General features: G+C 43.4%; 1 protein-coding gene across 4 annotated transcripts in view; it reads left to right on the plus strand.

Moving 5' to 3' along the window:
* Positions 1-818: 818 nt before the first annotated feature.
* Positions 819-16,079, plus strand: part of Fsip1 (fibrous sheath interacting protein 1) — a 128,663-nt gene continuing 113,402 nt past the window's right edge. For all 4 annotated transcript variants that reach the window (XM_021155178.3, XM_021155186.3, XM_021155182.3 and 1 more), the window contains exons 1-5: positions 819-1,004; positions 4,591-4,723; positions 6,164-6,338; positions 7,946-8,100; positions 9,671-9,767. In XM_021155178.3, coding sequence (XP_021010837.1) covers positions 910-1,004; positions 4,591-4,723; positions 6,164-6,338; positions 7,946-8,100; positions 9,671-9,767 — 655 coding nt within the window. In that variant the 5' untranslated portion in view covers positions 819-909. The remainder of the gene's footprint in view (positions 1,005-4,590; positions 4,724-6,163; positions 6,339-7,945; positions 8,101-9,670; positions 9,768-16,079) is intronic.

The raw sequence follows: 16,079 nt of genomic DNA on the forward strand, positions 1-16,079 counted from the left end.
CACCATCTTAACTTGTAGCTGTGCTCTTTGGGCAACTCAAGTCATACTTATTTGCTCTGATGAAAAAAGACCAGAGAAACACTGTAGTTACCCTAAAGCATGAGAAGAAAGGGGCTCTGAGTATGAAAATACCTTGTAAACAACCAAGGGCAATTCAGACTGAAACGCAGCAGAGGTTGCGTGGTACTGAGAATGAAGAAAGAGCATCAGTTTCGTGATCCAGGCAATGAGCCCTAATGCACTGTACACAGAGATTGGTAGCTGTGGAGGTATACACTGCCATCATAATCCTTATTCTACTACAGCCCAGTCTTTACAGGACGTATATGTATATGTATATATACACATATGCATATATACACTGTATTATACATTATACTTTATACACACTGCTATTATCTACGCATATGTATTACACACACACACACACACAGCTCTCCAAATTTGACAAGACCTTCCCATACGAGATCTGTTTGAGCTGCACATCAGTCTTGCAAGGAAGCGAGGACAGTGATATGGGAAGTAACTGATCTGCGAGGACACCTGGCCGGTAGAACATTCTAGTAGCCGGTGAGAGCTATGTAAACATGGAGATCCTTGTTCCAGAGGCCAACCTGAATATGAACAAACCATTCCCACCCAGCACATTCACTGAAAAGAAGGTTATAGGAGGGCCACAGTCACATCTCCTCCAACCCCAACCAGGTCAGCAGTCTTCTTGTAACTTCCGGTCCCCAATGCTCAATTCTTGAAGGTACGGGACCTTTACACCTATCGCGAGACTGTGATCCGCGCGCTTCTAGTTGCCAGGGCAACAGCGTTCTTTGAGACAGCGGTCTCCCGCTGCCTCTTTCATCTTCACAGAGGAGGCGGTGGCGGGAAAAACCGGTCTCCTTCGAAGGGAAGTGGATGACGCTCGAATGTCAGTGGAGCGAGTCAGTGTCTAGGCGTCCAGCTTTCTTCCCCACCGAGAAGTTGAGGGGCCGCACGCACCACGGGCAGAGGTTGGTAGCCGCTGGCCATGGCAGAGGGCGAGGTGGAGGTGTGGCCTGATGTGGCAGAGGAGGGTGAGAGGGCGGACTCTGTCCCCGAGGGCTGTGGGTGTGGCCTGTTTGCCCAGGCCAGCATGTGGTGGCCACAGGGGCGTGGCTATGTCTGGGAGTCTCAGAAGCTACTGCCCCGGCAGAGGCGTGATCTCTGCTGAAAACTCTTTATGCATTAGCCCATCTTTACGAGCCTTCTTCCCACTGAGGTCTGGAGCACTAGTCAGTAGCATAGTCCTTAAAAGTACATAGTCATGGCACAGGAAAAATGAGAATAGAGAGAGGGTTTGTAAACATTGATCTGGGACTTAGCTTTCCTTATGATGGAAGAAATGTAAACCAAACGTATAGGTAGATACCTTTGGGCATCCACCAGCCAGGGGAATATGAATAGGCCTTTCAGACAGTCAGACAGGGAGCAAACGATCTAGAGACACAGTCAGTTTTGCCTCATCACACCGGATCATGTACTATCTACACGAGCTGATCAAAAACTGTAATAAAACGTTGGCATGTACGAGCAGTTGTTTGTTACCATTAGAATCTGGTCACATCTCTACTTCACTGAATAGCATAAAGTAACTGGTATTTTAATTTTGATTCTTTTGGTGCATTGTGTTTCATTAAATGAGGAAATGTATGAAACAAAAATTTCTTTTTGTCCCTGTTTGCCTTTTCATTGTAGACCTTCATAAGACTGGCATATGATTACTAATAACCATGCAACAGAGTCAGAGAGCCATGTCTTGAAATCTTCTCTGCCAAGGAAACGAATCCATGGTTTTTCAGTTTTGCCTCAGGCAAATGTTTAAGGCAAGGGCAGGAAGCAGCCACTTTCTTTGCCAAATACAGGAATGTTCTGTCCTTCTGTCGCCTAGTTGCTAGCATTGTTTCCCCCTGAAATGGCCTGAGCTCCGTAGGCCTCTGCAGTCTGCCTTGCTCTCAGCACTATTGCCTTTTTTTTTTTTTTTTTTTTTTTTTGGTTTTTCGAGACAGGGTGTCTCTTTATAGCTCTGGCTGTCCTGGAGCTCACTTTGTAGACCAGGCTGGCCTCGAACTCAGAAATCCACCTGCCTCTGCCTCCCAAGTGCTGGGACTAAAGGCGTGTGCCACCACGCCCGGCGTCCATTATTGCCTTCTAACCTCCCACCAGGATGCTCTTTAAGCTCTTCATCAGCATCCAACTGCTTTCCTAGTCCAGAGTCTTATAAAAGAACGCCTTCAATTGACTTACAGCTTCAGAGGCTTAGAGTCCACCATGGCGGAGCAAAGGCGTGGCAGCAGAAACAGCTGAGAGCCCACATCTTGATCTGAAAGTAGAAAGCAGAGCTAAGTGGGAAGCTGAGAGTCTATTGATACTTCAGAAGGCGCTCCTCTGCCCATGAAACAGCCCTTCCTCCTAATCCTTCCCAAACAGTTCTACCAAGTGAGGACCATGCTGGCGTAGTTATCATTGAGTTCTTTGCAAGCTATCCTTGCATTTCCTTCCAGGCCTTGGAAGACTGCATATTTTATATTGACTCATTACTTTTAAAATTTGCTTTTACTTTTATTAAAATGATATGGTCCAAATGTTAAACTGTGGTATAAAATCCACAATGGAAGAAATAACTGAGCAGTTCCCAGTCACATTTTCTGGAGGCAGCCACCTTGAACTCTTTAAATATTATGCTTTATTTACTGTTGTTTGGATTTATCAATTCCTGGATTCCCTCTTTGATGTCCTACTTGACTAGATTCTTCTACACCCTCCTTTTGGATCCTGTCTCCCATCCCACATCCTCAGGGAAGACATGGCAGTTGGTAAATCCATTCTCAGGGCACATGCAACTTGGTGCACATCGTGTGGCTGCTTTCTTGTATAGCTCTTCATTTTTCATGTGGAGTTTCTGTGTGACAAGTGATTTCTTAAACACACAATACACCTATCGGATCCCATTTCAATGGTCTTTATTCCGATTTCTTTTCCAGATGGCCAAATACACAGATAGCCTGTCAGTTACATTTCCTGTGAACCGTGGTTTATTTAATTTGCGATGTTTCTGAGGAAGCCTAATAGCAGCCGAGCAGCTTTTGAAACAGATGGAAAGGTTTCTGGAGTCTTAGCTGATCCACATCACGGCTAGGTCCCCGTGCTTGGCCTTTTTTGAGATGTATTATATTGGCTCTGCCACATCCTTCCAGCTCCCCGCTCCTCTCAAGCTGCAGTAAGTCCTCCTTGACAGGAAGCATAGGGCATGGAAAAGACATTTGGCCTTTTAGTGACTTACGCTTTTTGGTGGTGATGTGCCGGGGCCAGGGTGATCCATCATCCCACAATAATACTGTCAGGCCTCTCCCAAGTGAGCCCAGACACTTTTACAGAGTGTGAACAATGTTGACATCAATGCCTTTTTCAGTTGCCGAGTGGGAAGAGTGGACCGACTGTTCTCTGAAGTGGAAGCATTGGCACATTGGGCAGTTGGAGGGCAACCCTGTTATTCCTCAGTGTGTCCAAGAGATGCTTCAGCTTCTTCATGTTTGTCCTTCTTTATGTGTGCAAGGCCTCTTTGGACTCTGAGTCTGTGTTCCACCGAATAGCACGAAAGACAAGCCATTTTGTAGAAGAAGGACATAACAAGTTTAATGCTTCATGTAATTACGAGCATTTAGAAAAGATTTGGCAGGAGATATCCATTCATATTTAAGCTGGAATCTTTGCAGTTTCTTCTAGTTCACTGTGTGCATATTGTCCCACACTCACCAGGCAGGTCTAAATCAGTCTCTATCAAGGGCATCTATCAAGAAGGATATGTCTGCAATCTTTGTCTTCTCCCTCCAATTTAAGCTGTTCTGTCTAGTTTAAGCTAGTCTCACTTCCAAAATCCACACTAGACACAAAGTAGCTAGGGTCAGAACAAGTCTGTGATAGTGTCCTACATAAAGCAGTTAAGGAGGAGATGGACACAGTACAGCCGGGCAATGCAGGTCTGTCCTCTAGTTAAAGGATATAAGTTTTATTCTCTTGCGCCAGTCAGAAGAAGAGCTGTGGGTTTTCAGAGGGGAGAGCTGATTAAGAGAGGGCAGTGCTGTGGAGGAAGGGGCTCCAGGAAATGTGGCTTGAAGGAGAGAGACATCAGGGCTGGGCGGGAAGACCCGCTGGTTGAAGCTTATGTGGAACAGGAAGGGTGGAGGAGGGAGAGTCAGCTCAGGAGGAGGGAGACGGGAGACCTTAGCAAATCCTCATGATGGAGCAGGTCTTGGCTGGGAGAGGTGGCGGGAGTGTTCTTGTGGGGAAGAGCGAGGACATGGCGTGTCTGCTTGTTGGTTTGTTTCCCCTGCATTGAGACAGTGAGACAACATTCACATCTGCCTTCCTCCCCAGCTGCTATCAGCGTCTGATGCGTAATCCACGTATGTAGGATTCTTTTGATGACATTGCCGAGTTCGTAAGTGTGTGACTTTGGTAGTGAATAGGTTCTCAGTAAATGGATGTAAGCATAGATTGACCAGTAAGCCATTTAGAGCTCTAAGTCACTTGCTTCTTAATTCTTTTGGCTTGGTTTAGGATGCCAATGGATATTATAAAGGGGAACCTAGATGGAATTTCAAAACCAGCCTCAAGTTCAAGATCACGTCCTGGAAGCCGAAGTTCAAACGGTTCTCTGGAGGTGCTCACGCCAGAACCAGGGCCTGTCAAGGTAATCTGCTTGGAAAGGGACTGAACTCTCGGCCACTACAATTAGCACCGTACAAATGGCGTTGCTGTAGATTGTTCAGAAAGAGCACACACAGTTCTTTTTGTCTCCCCTCTTATTTCTTATTGGGTATTTTAAAAAATCTACGCCAAACTTTGCTAAGGTTTATGTGCTGTTTGGCTACAAAAGGAAATTTTGTATTCCAATATCTAATATACACCCACTGGCAGCTACTGTGAAAATGATCCAGTAGTAAGAGATAGATGCCTCAGGAGGTATAAAGTGCTTGCCATGAGGACCTGAGTGGGAACCCCCAGAATCACAGAAAGCTGGGTGTGGTGGTACACATCTGGAAGTCCAGTGCTCTTCTGGTGAGGCAAAGGGGTTGGAGACAGAATTCCCCAGAGCTTTTGGCCAGCTCTCCTGGTGTACGGGGTGCCTAGCAACAGGCTCTGCCGCTTGTCATGAAGAGAGTGGCACACCAGTCAGTTTCCTACTTAGTAGCATATGTGCTACTACTTCTGCCCTTGAGGTTGGTACTAGGGCTGCCCATTGCTATGGTAGAGTGTTGAGCATGTGGGTACTGCGGGTGGTTGGGGCTGGAGGGCTGGAGTGGACAGTCTTCCGTAGAGAGAGTTCCCTTGAGAACTCAGCTCTCCCTGGGGTGTATCTGCTTCTAGTGTGACTCTTATCACCTGTGCAGGTTTCAGAGTTTTTCATGCTGTCTTTCTCTTGATCCCTCCATAAATGTCCCTTTTTGCCCTCTCTCAGGAAGACGCAGCTGGGCCAAACTGCTGTTTTCAGAATGAATTTTGCTGAAGTGTAAAGGGAAGCTGGAACACAGTAGGAAACTAAGACTAACCTAGGCATGTGAGTCTCATCGAAGGCTCTTATTAGAGACACATCTCATTCAAAATAGGCATGTCTGGGTCACTAAGATCTCTCAGCAGCTACACAGGGATTCAGCTGCTGTGGACAGCAGAGAGCAGCGCCTGGGCGGGGCTCCTCAGGGCAGTTTCAACTCTTCCCCAGACTGTGGGACAATGGTATTGATTTGGTGAACTATTAGTAAATTTAATTTGCAGTTAAATTGCACTTCATTAAAAGCCCTATGTTTCTAGAAATTTTAATACTCGCATGTGTATTTATTTACATGGCTCTTTAGATACTTGCATTAATGCTATGAAGTGTGAAGTTTTAAGAAAACACAGGTCTTTTTGTTTGGTTGGTTGGTTTTTCGAGACAGGGTTTCTCTGAATAGCCCTGGCTGTCCTGGAACTCACTTTGTAGACCAGGCTGGCTTCGAACTCAGAAATCTGCCTGCCTCTGCCTCCTGAGTGCTGGGACTAAAGGCATGTGCCACCACGCCCGGCTAACAGAGGTCTTTTTAAAATGTCTTTGAGTATTATATTTTGGAAATTCTTTTGTTGAAATTATCTTTAGATTGACATGGTAAACAAGTTGAATTCTGGCCAAGAGGGCCACACATCAAGTGTGGAAGAAAGAAGGAATAGTAATGACGCTAAGTGGGCGGACGACTCCAAGACAGAACCAGCCAAGGAGAGCTCAGATGAAGACCCGGGCATGCCTCAACCTCAGGCAGCCCCTGAGCATTCAGGTGGGACGGCACCGGGTGACTGGCTAATCAAAACTGCAGATACTGAATTTAGGGGGAATATTTATGTAAAGTTGCAGAATAAGATTTATTTGGTCATCACCCCAATGGTGATGGATAATTATGATTTTAAAAGCGACCTTTTTGTGTGATATTAAATTCATTCTGGTCAGATTGAGTTAGAACAGCAGTTCTCAGTTGTGATGCGCAGAATTCCTGGGATGTGGCTGTCTCAGACTCTTGTAGAGACTTCCTCATGACACTGAGGTGCCATTTGCATTTTTGCCTACTGTACTGGCATTTGTAGTGATACACCAGAGGTAATGGTGAGTAAAAAGCCGGCCAAACTGCCAGGCCGGACGTGGAGCCAAGTCATATGGGCTTGCAGTTGGTAAGACACATCTGAGGGAGTTGAGATAACCCGTTGGGCCCACTTCCCAGGATCTATCATTTTTTCATATTGTGTGAGTTAGTTCAAAATTCCTGGTGTATGGACCACTTATGGGCAATGAGCCTGGAATGCCAAGATTAAAGTATGCAAGCAGCATGATTTTAGAAACCCCTTTATTAGATTAATATTCTTTTGATATTTTTCCTCTTTTTTCCTTAGAGGTAGAGATGTCCGTTATAGGTAAACATCACTGGACGCAGAGCTCTCACTTAGCATAAGGACTATTTAAATGATCTGGTCTGGGAAGTCTGAGACTTAGTACTGGTACACTGATGCTCATTGCAAGTTTAGCAGTTTTCATGAGGAGGAGTGTTGACTGGCAGCTAAGTGTTCTCACTGAAGTCAGACAAATTTGGGTGGAGCTTGCTGTTTTGCTTATTAGTTAGAACACTTTGGATATGCAAATTTACCTCAGCATACAAATTAAAGAGAAGATGAGAAGGACCATTGCACCAGGCTAAGACGAGCCATGTGTGTGAATGAAGCACTCTGCATTGTGCCCATCAGGCAAGTCTACACATGACAGTAGCTCTTACTGTTATCCTTAGTTGTCAGCTAAACCCCAGTGACAGAACTTCTAAAGTCCTTAATTCAAATAAGCTATCACCAGTTATTGTCTTCTTGTGAACATTTTTTATGTGAATCAGGAAACCAACAGATGGGGCAGGGAAAGGCATGCCTCCATCAGATGGGGCGGGGAAAGACACGCCTATGGATGCTGACCACCTGCGTGGGTTGCGTGTGTCGGATCCAGTGGGTGGCTCAGGATGTACCGCTTTCTACTGTGGTTCACTGGTGCATACCTGTGCTTTCAGTTAATCAGAGTCAGTTTGGAATAGTGTCACAGTCTCTCTTCTTTATTTTGTATGTTTGAATATAGGCAGTCTAGCAGAGTGAAAGAGAGACAGCCTGGGACTTAAAATCACAAGAGCACTTCTGTGCTCAGTGCTGTAACTTATTATCCTCGGGAAGGGTCCAGTCATCCCACATTTATATGAAAAGACACTCAATGTTCACGGTGTTAGGACTCAGTACTAATGCCGTAGATGTCACCGTTGGCTATAAGTATTGGTTGAATGAATAAAAGGTAAAATCAAAACAAAACTTTGCTGTTTTTTTATTAAACTTCAAATCCATTTCTACCTTCAACACAACACAGATGATCCCAAGTTAGAAGAGACGAATGCTGTACTTCAAAATGCTATTCGTAAGATGCACAGACTCGACAAGCTATTGGCCAAAAAACAATGTAGAGAAAAGGAAGTTAAAAAGCAAGGTCTAGAAATGAGAGCTAAGCTGTGGGAAGAGCTCAAGGTAAGAACTGTAAGAGTCAGTGTCCTCTAATGAGAAGAAAGCCATGGCCCGTGGGAGCGTTAATGCAGTCCTGCTTTATTGATGTATTTTGCAAAAGTAGTGACTGTGTGCACGAGTGCATGCATGTGTGTTTGCGTGTGTGGATGTTTTCTGGAACCAGGGAGGATAACTGGTCTGAGACATTGCAGCCACTGGGCCCTGCTCTGACATGTCCATCACCCATGGTACTTGCAAACCTCTCTAGCCCAAGTCAGAGTGGCTTCTCTCCATCTCCAACTAGGAACACAGGTGATGGCTACTTTTATCAAAGATGTGTGCCTGCTCTTTTTTCTTTGAGCTTATAGTTTGGAGATAAGCATACACAAACACCGACTTGGTTTGTTGTTGATTAAATAAACTTTGGGGCAAACAAGTTGCGGGCTTGCTACTTCATGTGCTATTCAGGTTCTCCCGAGAAGTTATAAAGAGGCTTAAGCCCGAGCTGTCTCTGTTCGCCTCCCTGTCGCCACACCTCTGAGTCTGATAACTTCCCTTGGCCTTCACTGGCCTCCGGTTCTCTCTCTGGCATTGAGAGGTTGAAGTTGGATAAACGTTGTCACTGTCTCTTAAAGCCACTGACTCCCGCTATGATTCATTCCTTAAAGCAGAGCAGCTGAGAGTGGGACCTTGAAATAACTCTCAGGCTGATTCCGACAGTCATCCCTTGTCACTGACTGACTTTAGGGACGATTTCTTAGGCAGTAGCATGAGTTAAGAATGAAGTGAGCAGGGATTCATTGTCTGAGCTTCCTAGGAAGACCGACGGGGCAAACAGAAAACTGCCGCCAAATTTAAACAAGAGGACGGTTTTACATAATTAGCAGAAAAGTGAATCTGTTTTCTGTTGAAACATGAAGCAAGTTTTAATTTTTGTTGAAATAAGAATTACAAATTAGGGCCGGGCATGGTGGCGCACGCCTTTAATCCCAGCACTCGGGAGGCAGAGGCAGGCGGATTTCTGAGTTCGAGGCCAGCCTGGTCTACAAAGTGAGTGCCAGGACAGCCAGGGCTACACAGAGAAACCCTGTCTCGAAAAACCAAAAAAAAAAAAAAAAAAGAATTACAAATTAGAAGCATAATTAAATATGAAGCCAACCTTGAAATTTCAATTTAATGGGGTATCTGTGGATAACTCTCTCTCTCTCTCTCTCTCTCTCTCTCTCTCTCTCTCTCTCTCTATATATATATATATATATATATATATATATATATATGCACACACACACACATATATATGTGGTGTGTGTATGTGTGTGTGTATGTACATATATGTATTACCTGTAGATTGTCTGTCTGTCTGTCTATCTATGAAGATACTTTAACTAATATATATGTAAACTTTTTCTGGGAAAACGTACAGATAGACTTTTTTGAGTAACATGAAATATTAACAGATTTCCTAGTTGAAGGAATGTAAATGGCCAAACTTCCCTGCTTGTGCACGGACAGTTGAGAATGGGGTTGGACTAAGAGCCAGGGTGCATATTTGCTTTCCTTTTTTATATTTAAACTTAAACTGTTCTTCCCTCAGTCTGCAAAAAACACTGAAGACTTAGAAAATGACGAGGAGTTGGGAAACACAAAAAAGTTTTTGTGCTTGACTTCAGAATCTGCAGGGAAAGCAGCTGGTAAGTAGAGGGAGAGGATCTTGCACTCTCACCCCAGGCTGGCCTGAGTTGTCCTTTTCCCTGTGAGTGTGACCCTCTGATTGACCACGTTAGGTGGGATTAGAGGGAAGCGGCTGAGTGTAAGTCTGTTTAGTGTTTAAAGGGCTGTGTCTATCTGCATGGGGAGAAAGAGAGCAGGGGAAACCCAGAGACAGGCCCTGGTTGTTTTTACACTCATTTCCTGTCCCCCTAGAGTCAAGATGCTATTCATGCCCTTGGCCTCTGCCTGCTGTTGTCACATAAAATGCCTTTGTAAAAGTGTATTGCTGATTTTTCCGTTTCTTGTGATCTCACAGTCCTACCTTTAGAGAGCAGCCAAGATTGCTTCTTCCTTTCTTTGCTTTTCGTGTCTCTTTCCACCCTTTCCTCCCTTTCTTCACTGTAGGACAGTTTCAGAATCCCTTTCCATACATCACAGAGGTGGTATTCCAGTTCTGTGTGGACAGGATGCTCTAAGAGATCCTCTGAGTTCTCTGAGAATGCTGGCTTCCTCTTGTCCTCTAAAAAGGGCCTGTTTCAGAACCCCAAATGCTGCTGCTGGATTCAGATTCAGCATGGTCCTGAGTGGAGGTGTGGTTTGAGGGACAGCACTTTTTACCTGGGTTCCTTTCTAGGCCCAGCACCGAGAGCTCAGAATCTTGAACAATTAGGGTTTACAGTGCACCAAAGTTTTCTCCTAGAGTCTGGGTGGTCCCTGTGTGTTGTCCCTTCTGAATTGGAGGACTAATTTTAAGTGGATTTTCCCAAGTCTGTATGGTTTTTAATGAAAGTGATAAGGCATGTACTTGGAAAAAAGGCCTATTAAATAAAAGGTCCTGGCCAAAGGTAATAGCCACCTGCAGAAGGATGATGCTATATACATCTCTCACTCCACACAAAAATCAGTTCAAAGCAGATCAAAGATCTTAATTTAAAACCCCAAACACTGAAACTGCTAGGGACAGCAGGCTAGAATATAGTTTTAGGAAGTAATGTTCTGATTGAACCCAAGTAGCACAGAAAATAGCTCCAAGAATTGACAAATGGGATTTTGAGGACTTAAAGACACTCAATGGACCAACAAGAAGACATAACAGAGAAAGGCACTTGCCTACAAACAACCCAGTTCAATCTCTAGAGCCACAGAGTGGAAGGAGACCTGACTCCTGCAAGCTTCCCTCTGACCTCCATGTGCCACACAGACACATATGTGCACAATAATGTATATGTGTATGCATAAATTAAAATATTTTATCACAACAAAAGAAACTAACTACAAATTAAACAGTTAGCCATCAGAATGGGAGACACATTTTTTACTAGAACAGACAGTTCTCAAAGAGAGAAATACAAATGACTAGTAAATATTTTTGAAAATTTGACGTCCTTCGTCATCAAAGAAACACACACCAAAACTGTATAGGTATTCTGTCTCCCCCAAGTCAGAATGGCTGTCATCGAGAAAACAAATGACAGCAAATGCTGGTGAGGATGTGTAGAAAGAAGAACTCTTAAAATGGTTGGTTGGAGTATAAACTGGTGAAGACATCTTGGAAACCAGCATGGAAATTCCTCAAAAACTAAAACTAGAACTAACCTACAGCCCAGCAACACCACTCCCAGGCATCCACCCCAAGTACTCCATAGCCTACCATAGAAATACTTACACACTTATGTTAGCTGTGGCTCTATTCACAATAGCTACGGCATGGAATCAGGTGGAATTAGCCCAGCCTCAGAAAGACAAAGAGGACATGCTCTTGTTCATATGATGATCCTAGATTCTCAGTTTTGTGTTTGTGTGTTTATGTGGGAGCAAGCGTGTAGATCAGAGAATTAGAAAAGGGCCCAGAAGACGGGAAACACAGCTTTGAAGGAGGCAGTGGTGAGGGTAAGAGAACATAGACCACAAAAGCAGGCAAAGCCGATGGATGGAGCAGCCCCCGTAAGGATTATTGCCTTCTTCCTAACGTGTATGGAACTGGCATAAAAACTAACCGGTGCACTTACATCTACACAGAGATCGTTAAATAAATGAAGGGTGTCTGTAAGTGTCACTAGGAAAATAGGGACCCGCGTACTTCCTTCCCTTGCAGTGACCAGGGACGTGCCAAGTATTTGCACACCGTCCACTAGGTGGCAGCACTAGTTGCAACCCATTTTCAAAGGCCCAGTGCTCTTAGCATGGAGCCTAGTTTGTCTGGACCTTAAAATCACATACTTACAGTTAGTTCTCATGATTCACAGACGTCGTCCTGAGTGACAGTTCCTTGGAGGAGACTCCGCCTGCTTCTTTTGCAGCTGCCTCTCTCTTCCTTCTCTCTCTTATGGGTCTAGTCTTTAGCGTTTTTCTTTTAGGCTGCTCAGTTTTAGGCTGCTTTCCCTATGGCGTAATTTATTAGTTATCTATTGCTGCATAACAAATTCTGTCAGAAACTGGTATATTAAAAAAAGCATTTCTCTTGGAATTTAAACCATTTTGGAGGAGTGTGCCTGGGTGGCTCTGACTTGGTTTCCTCATGACTGTAACTTGATGGTTAGCGTTTCTGTCATCCCGAGGAGCCACTGGAGCCTGAGAAGCTGCCCTGAGATCACTGTCAATACTTCCCAGAAGATCGTAATTCCCCGCTCACTTCAGCAGTGCCTCTTAAGTTTCTTACTTCCTGAATTCCACTGTAGGATACTTACATGTCCTGAGAACATGGCTTCTTGTATCCCTTACCATGGGTAGTAAATACTCAATATTTGGGTTATTTTTATTATTTCCTTGATGACTAGACAATATTAACAAGAATATAGTGTTTCATATATCAGGAAATGTTGGCAGGTTTCACGTATTTGTTAGTTATCTATTGGGTTTTTTTTTTTAAATCTTTTTTTATCTATTGGTTTTATATGGCTCTTTGCTGTTACTATCTCAACTAGTGACTATATCAACATATTTTCACAAGTTCTAAATGAAATGGAGGAAAGAGAAACTTTTTAAAAATCTATGATTAGCTAGATTACAATATTTAATTGTACTCTATTACATAATGGTTTATAATTAGATCACATTATTCATTCTGATCACCTTTAGTTTGTGTCTTGGATCTTGTTAATTTTGAACATGTCATTCAGAAACAGTATTAATTTTTGTGTCTTCTTCAATAATTGTTCCCATTTCCAATACTATATAGGCTTACTGTTGAAGGTTATTCAGTCCAGTTCGATAACTATTTAAATCAATAAAATTAATGTTTTAAATTAATAGATTTAAACAATGAATCTATCTTTTGTTCCTAGGTCAACCCTCCCTACTAATGGAAGATTATTCTTTTAATCGGTACCGATTTGAATGGCTGAATTTATTCAGAAGTTTTATTTCTATAAAGCAGGATTAGAGGCAGAGTGATGGCTCAGTGGGTAATGGTGCTTGCTGATAAGCCCAGCAAACTGAGTTTTATCCCTAGAACCTACACGGTTGACGGGAAGAACCAGCTCCCTCAGGTGTCCTCTGACCTCCACATGTGAGCTGTGGCTCAGGCTTGCCCCTCCCCCATATATATATCTGCACAACTGAATAAATAAATGAATCAAGATGCAGCAGTACTAGGTTTTGTGTACATGTGTGTATGTGTGTGTACATGTGTGAACATTTGTATGTGCATGCATGGATGTTGTGTGTGGGATGGGAGTGGGAGTAGTGGATGGAAAACCAGCTGGCTCAAATTGTCTCTTGGAGGTGGTTCTCTGACTTCTCAGCATCCTTCATGTTCGCTGTCCTTCGTCTGCTCGTTCTTCTGGAGTCAGTTTGGGCAGGACTCCCTCACTCTAGACTTAAAGTCTCTACATACATGATTAACAATAATCCATTAATGTAGCATCTCAAATCAATATTTTAATAGTAGTTTTCCATAGTGAATGTATTCTTATTATGTCTAATTTCCTGTTTTTCCCTACTTGGAAAAAAAAAAGGAAATTAAGATAAAAGTAAGCAGGCTAAAGAGATGGCTCAGTGGTTAAGAACACTGACTGCTCTTCCAAAGGTCCTGAGTTCAATTCTTAGCAACCACATGGTGGCTCACAGCCATCTGTAATGAGATCCGATGCCCTCTTCTGGTGTGTGAAGACAGTTACAGTGTACTCATATACATAAAAGAAAATAATTCTTTAAAAAAAAAAGTAAGCATGAGCCAGGCGTGCGAATCCCAGCACGTGGAAGGCAGAGGCAGGAGGATCTTTCTGAGTTCAAGGCCAGCCTGTTCTATATAGTGAGTTCCAGAGCAGCTAGGGTTACACAAAGAAACTATTTCTCAAAACAAACAAACAAAACAAACTAAAAAACAAAAACAAAACAAACAAAACAAAAACAGAAAAAGAAAAAAGTAAGCATTTTAATTTTAGCACAACTCAAAATCCACAGTAAAGTTACCAGAACAATACGGAGAATTTTTAAAGTACACACCACCCCATCAGGAGGACCTATCATGTCTGTGGTATGTTTGAAGTGAACCCGTATCAATATGGTCTTATTGATCAAAAGCTTACTTTATTCATGTTTCTTTACTTTTTATTGAATGTTCCTTTCCTGCCCCAGGGTCCCCTGCGGGACGCTTCGTCACATTAACTCCTGTGTCTTCATAGTCTAATCTTCCTTGTGATGCTTCTACGCTCTCCTTGTTTGTAACAGTCTTGGGAGTTTTGAGGCACACTGGTCTGGCGTTTTGTAGTGTATCCGCTGGTTGGAACTGAGCTCACAGTACCGCATGATTAGATTGACCTGCACACTCTGGGGAGGCGGATGACAAATTTAAAGTGCCATTTTCTTTATGCCACAGTGGTAACACGCACACCACCCTGTTGATGTTAATACCCCTCCTCAGCTGAGGAAGTTTGTCAGAGATTCCCAGTGGATAGTCACTCCCTTCCCCTCTCTTCCAGCTTTGACCTTTATGAGGAAGCGGTTCCGTACAGTCTCCATTTGAGGAGTGGGGAGCCATGCTTTGCCACACTGAAAGCAGAATGTGGGCTTACATTATTCCCATTTATTCTGCAGGGGAGACCTATTTGTCCTCTCTCTTACTCGTCAGTATCAGTATTAGATTGGTATTGGTTGATGTTAATTCTATACTTTGAGTTAGAGTTCAATACTACTTTATTGTATTGGCGTCTTCCCGTTTGGCCATTAGAAGGTCTCTCAGTTGGTACCTGCATCTCTTTGACCTATTTCTGTCACCGTTGGGGTTTATTTTTTTTTCTCTTGCCGGGCATATCTTCTCTTTTTTGGCTTCTGACTCTTCTGTATTTCCCACCTGAGTCTTGGGCTCAGCCATGTCTCTAAGGAGCCTGATTCCTGTCACTGCACACTCTGGTGCAATTTCCTCTGGGAAAAGGAATGCGTGTGCATATATGAACCCATTATGTAATGTCTGTGAGTATGCCTTATGTAACCATCCCTGTGGGAGCAGATTAGCTGCTGTCTCTGGCAGAACTCCATCACCGCCTGGACCACTATGGCCCAACCCTCTTGCTTATCTATAATGCTCTGTTCCAACCGTGAGAAACTTGTTCGCACTCTCTGCTGTCTCTCTACTTAATTGTGCAGCTGCATAGTATACAAACAATATTGTTAGCCTGTGGAAAACACCTTGGTCACCTCAAATATGGTTCTGACGTTTAGTTTCTGTTTCCTTTAGTCCTAGAGGATTCATTTGTCAGTTAGAGTGTTGGGGTTAAGGGGCTCTTTTCACGAGTTTCTATTTGGTGAGATTCTTTTATACATTTTGATTGTCTTGTCATGATTTCTCAGTTTTCTTTCTTTATGTCCTGATGGTAATTTTTTTTAAGGCACAGTGCTACGCGCTCACAGTTGCAGCATTAGGAAGAATAGTTCTACTATTCTAAAAGAACCCTTCACATGAATCCTCGCTCCACTCTCCTTCCCTTCCCAGCCTTCTCGATGCCACCAAGTTTTACTTTCTTCATGGTTTTCAGGAATGGTATATGATTGAATTTCCCAATAACAGCCTCTCCAGACCATATTGTTTCAGTAGAAGTATGTGCCTGTGCCTTTTTTTGACGTGGTAGCTAACTTTTTTTGTTTGTTATGGATAATACTTCATTCTATTGCTTACTACCCATTCTAGTTGCATCTTTGTTGCTGTGATAAAATACTCAGACAAAAATCAATTTAGGGGAGAAAGAACATTTGTAGTTCATAATTCCTGGTTACAGCCCATCACTGTGAGAAAGTTACAAGGGCAGAAGCTTGAGACGGGTGGTCACATCACATCCACAGTCAAGAGAGAAATG

Source organism: Mus caroli, unplaced genomic scaffold (assembly GCF_978045245.1).
Source record: "Mus caroli unplaced genomic scaffold, Mus_caroli_1 scaffold_2, whole genome shotgun sequence".
NCBI lineage: Eukaryota > Metazoa > Chordata > Mammalia > Rodentia > Muridae > Mus > Mus caroli.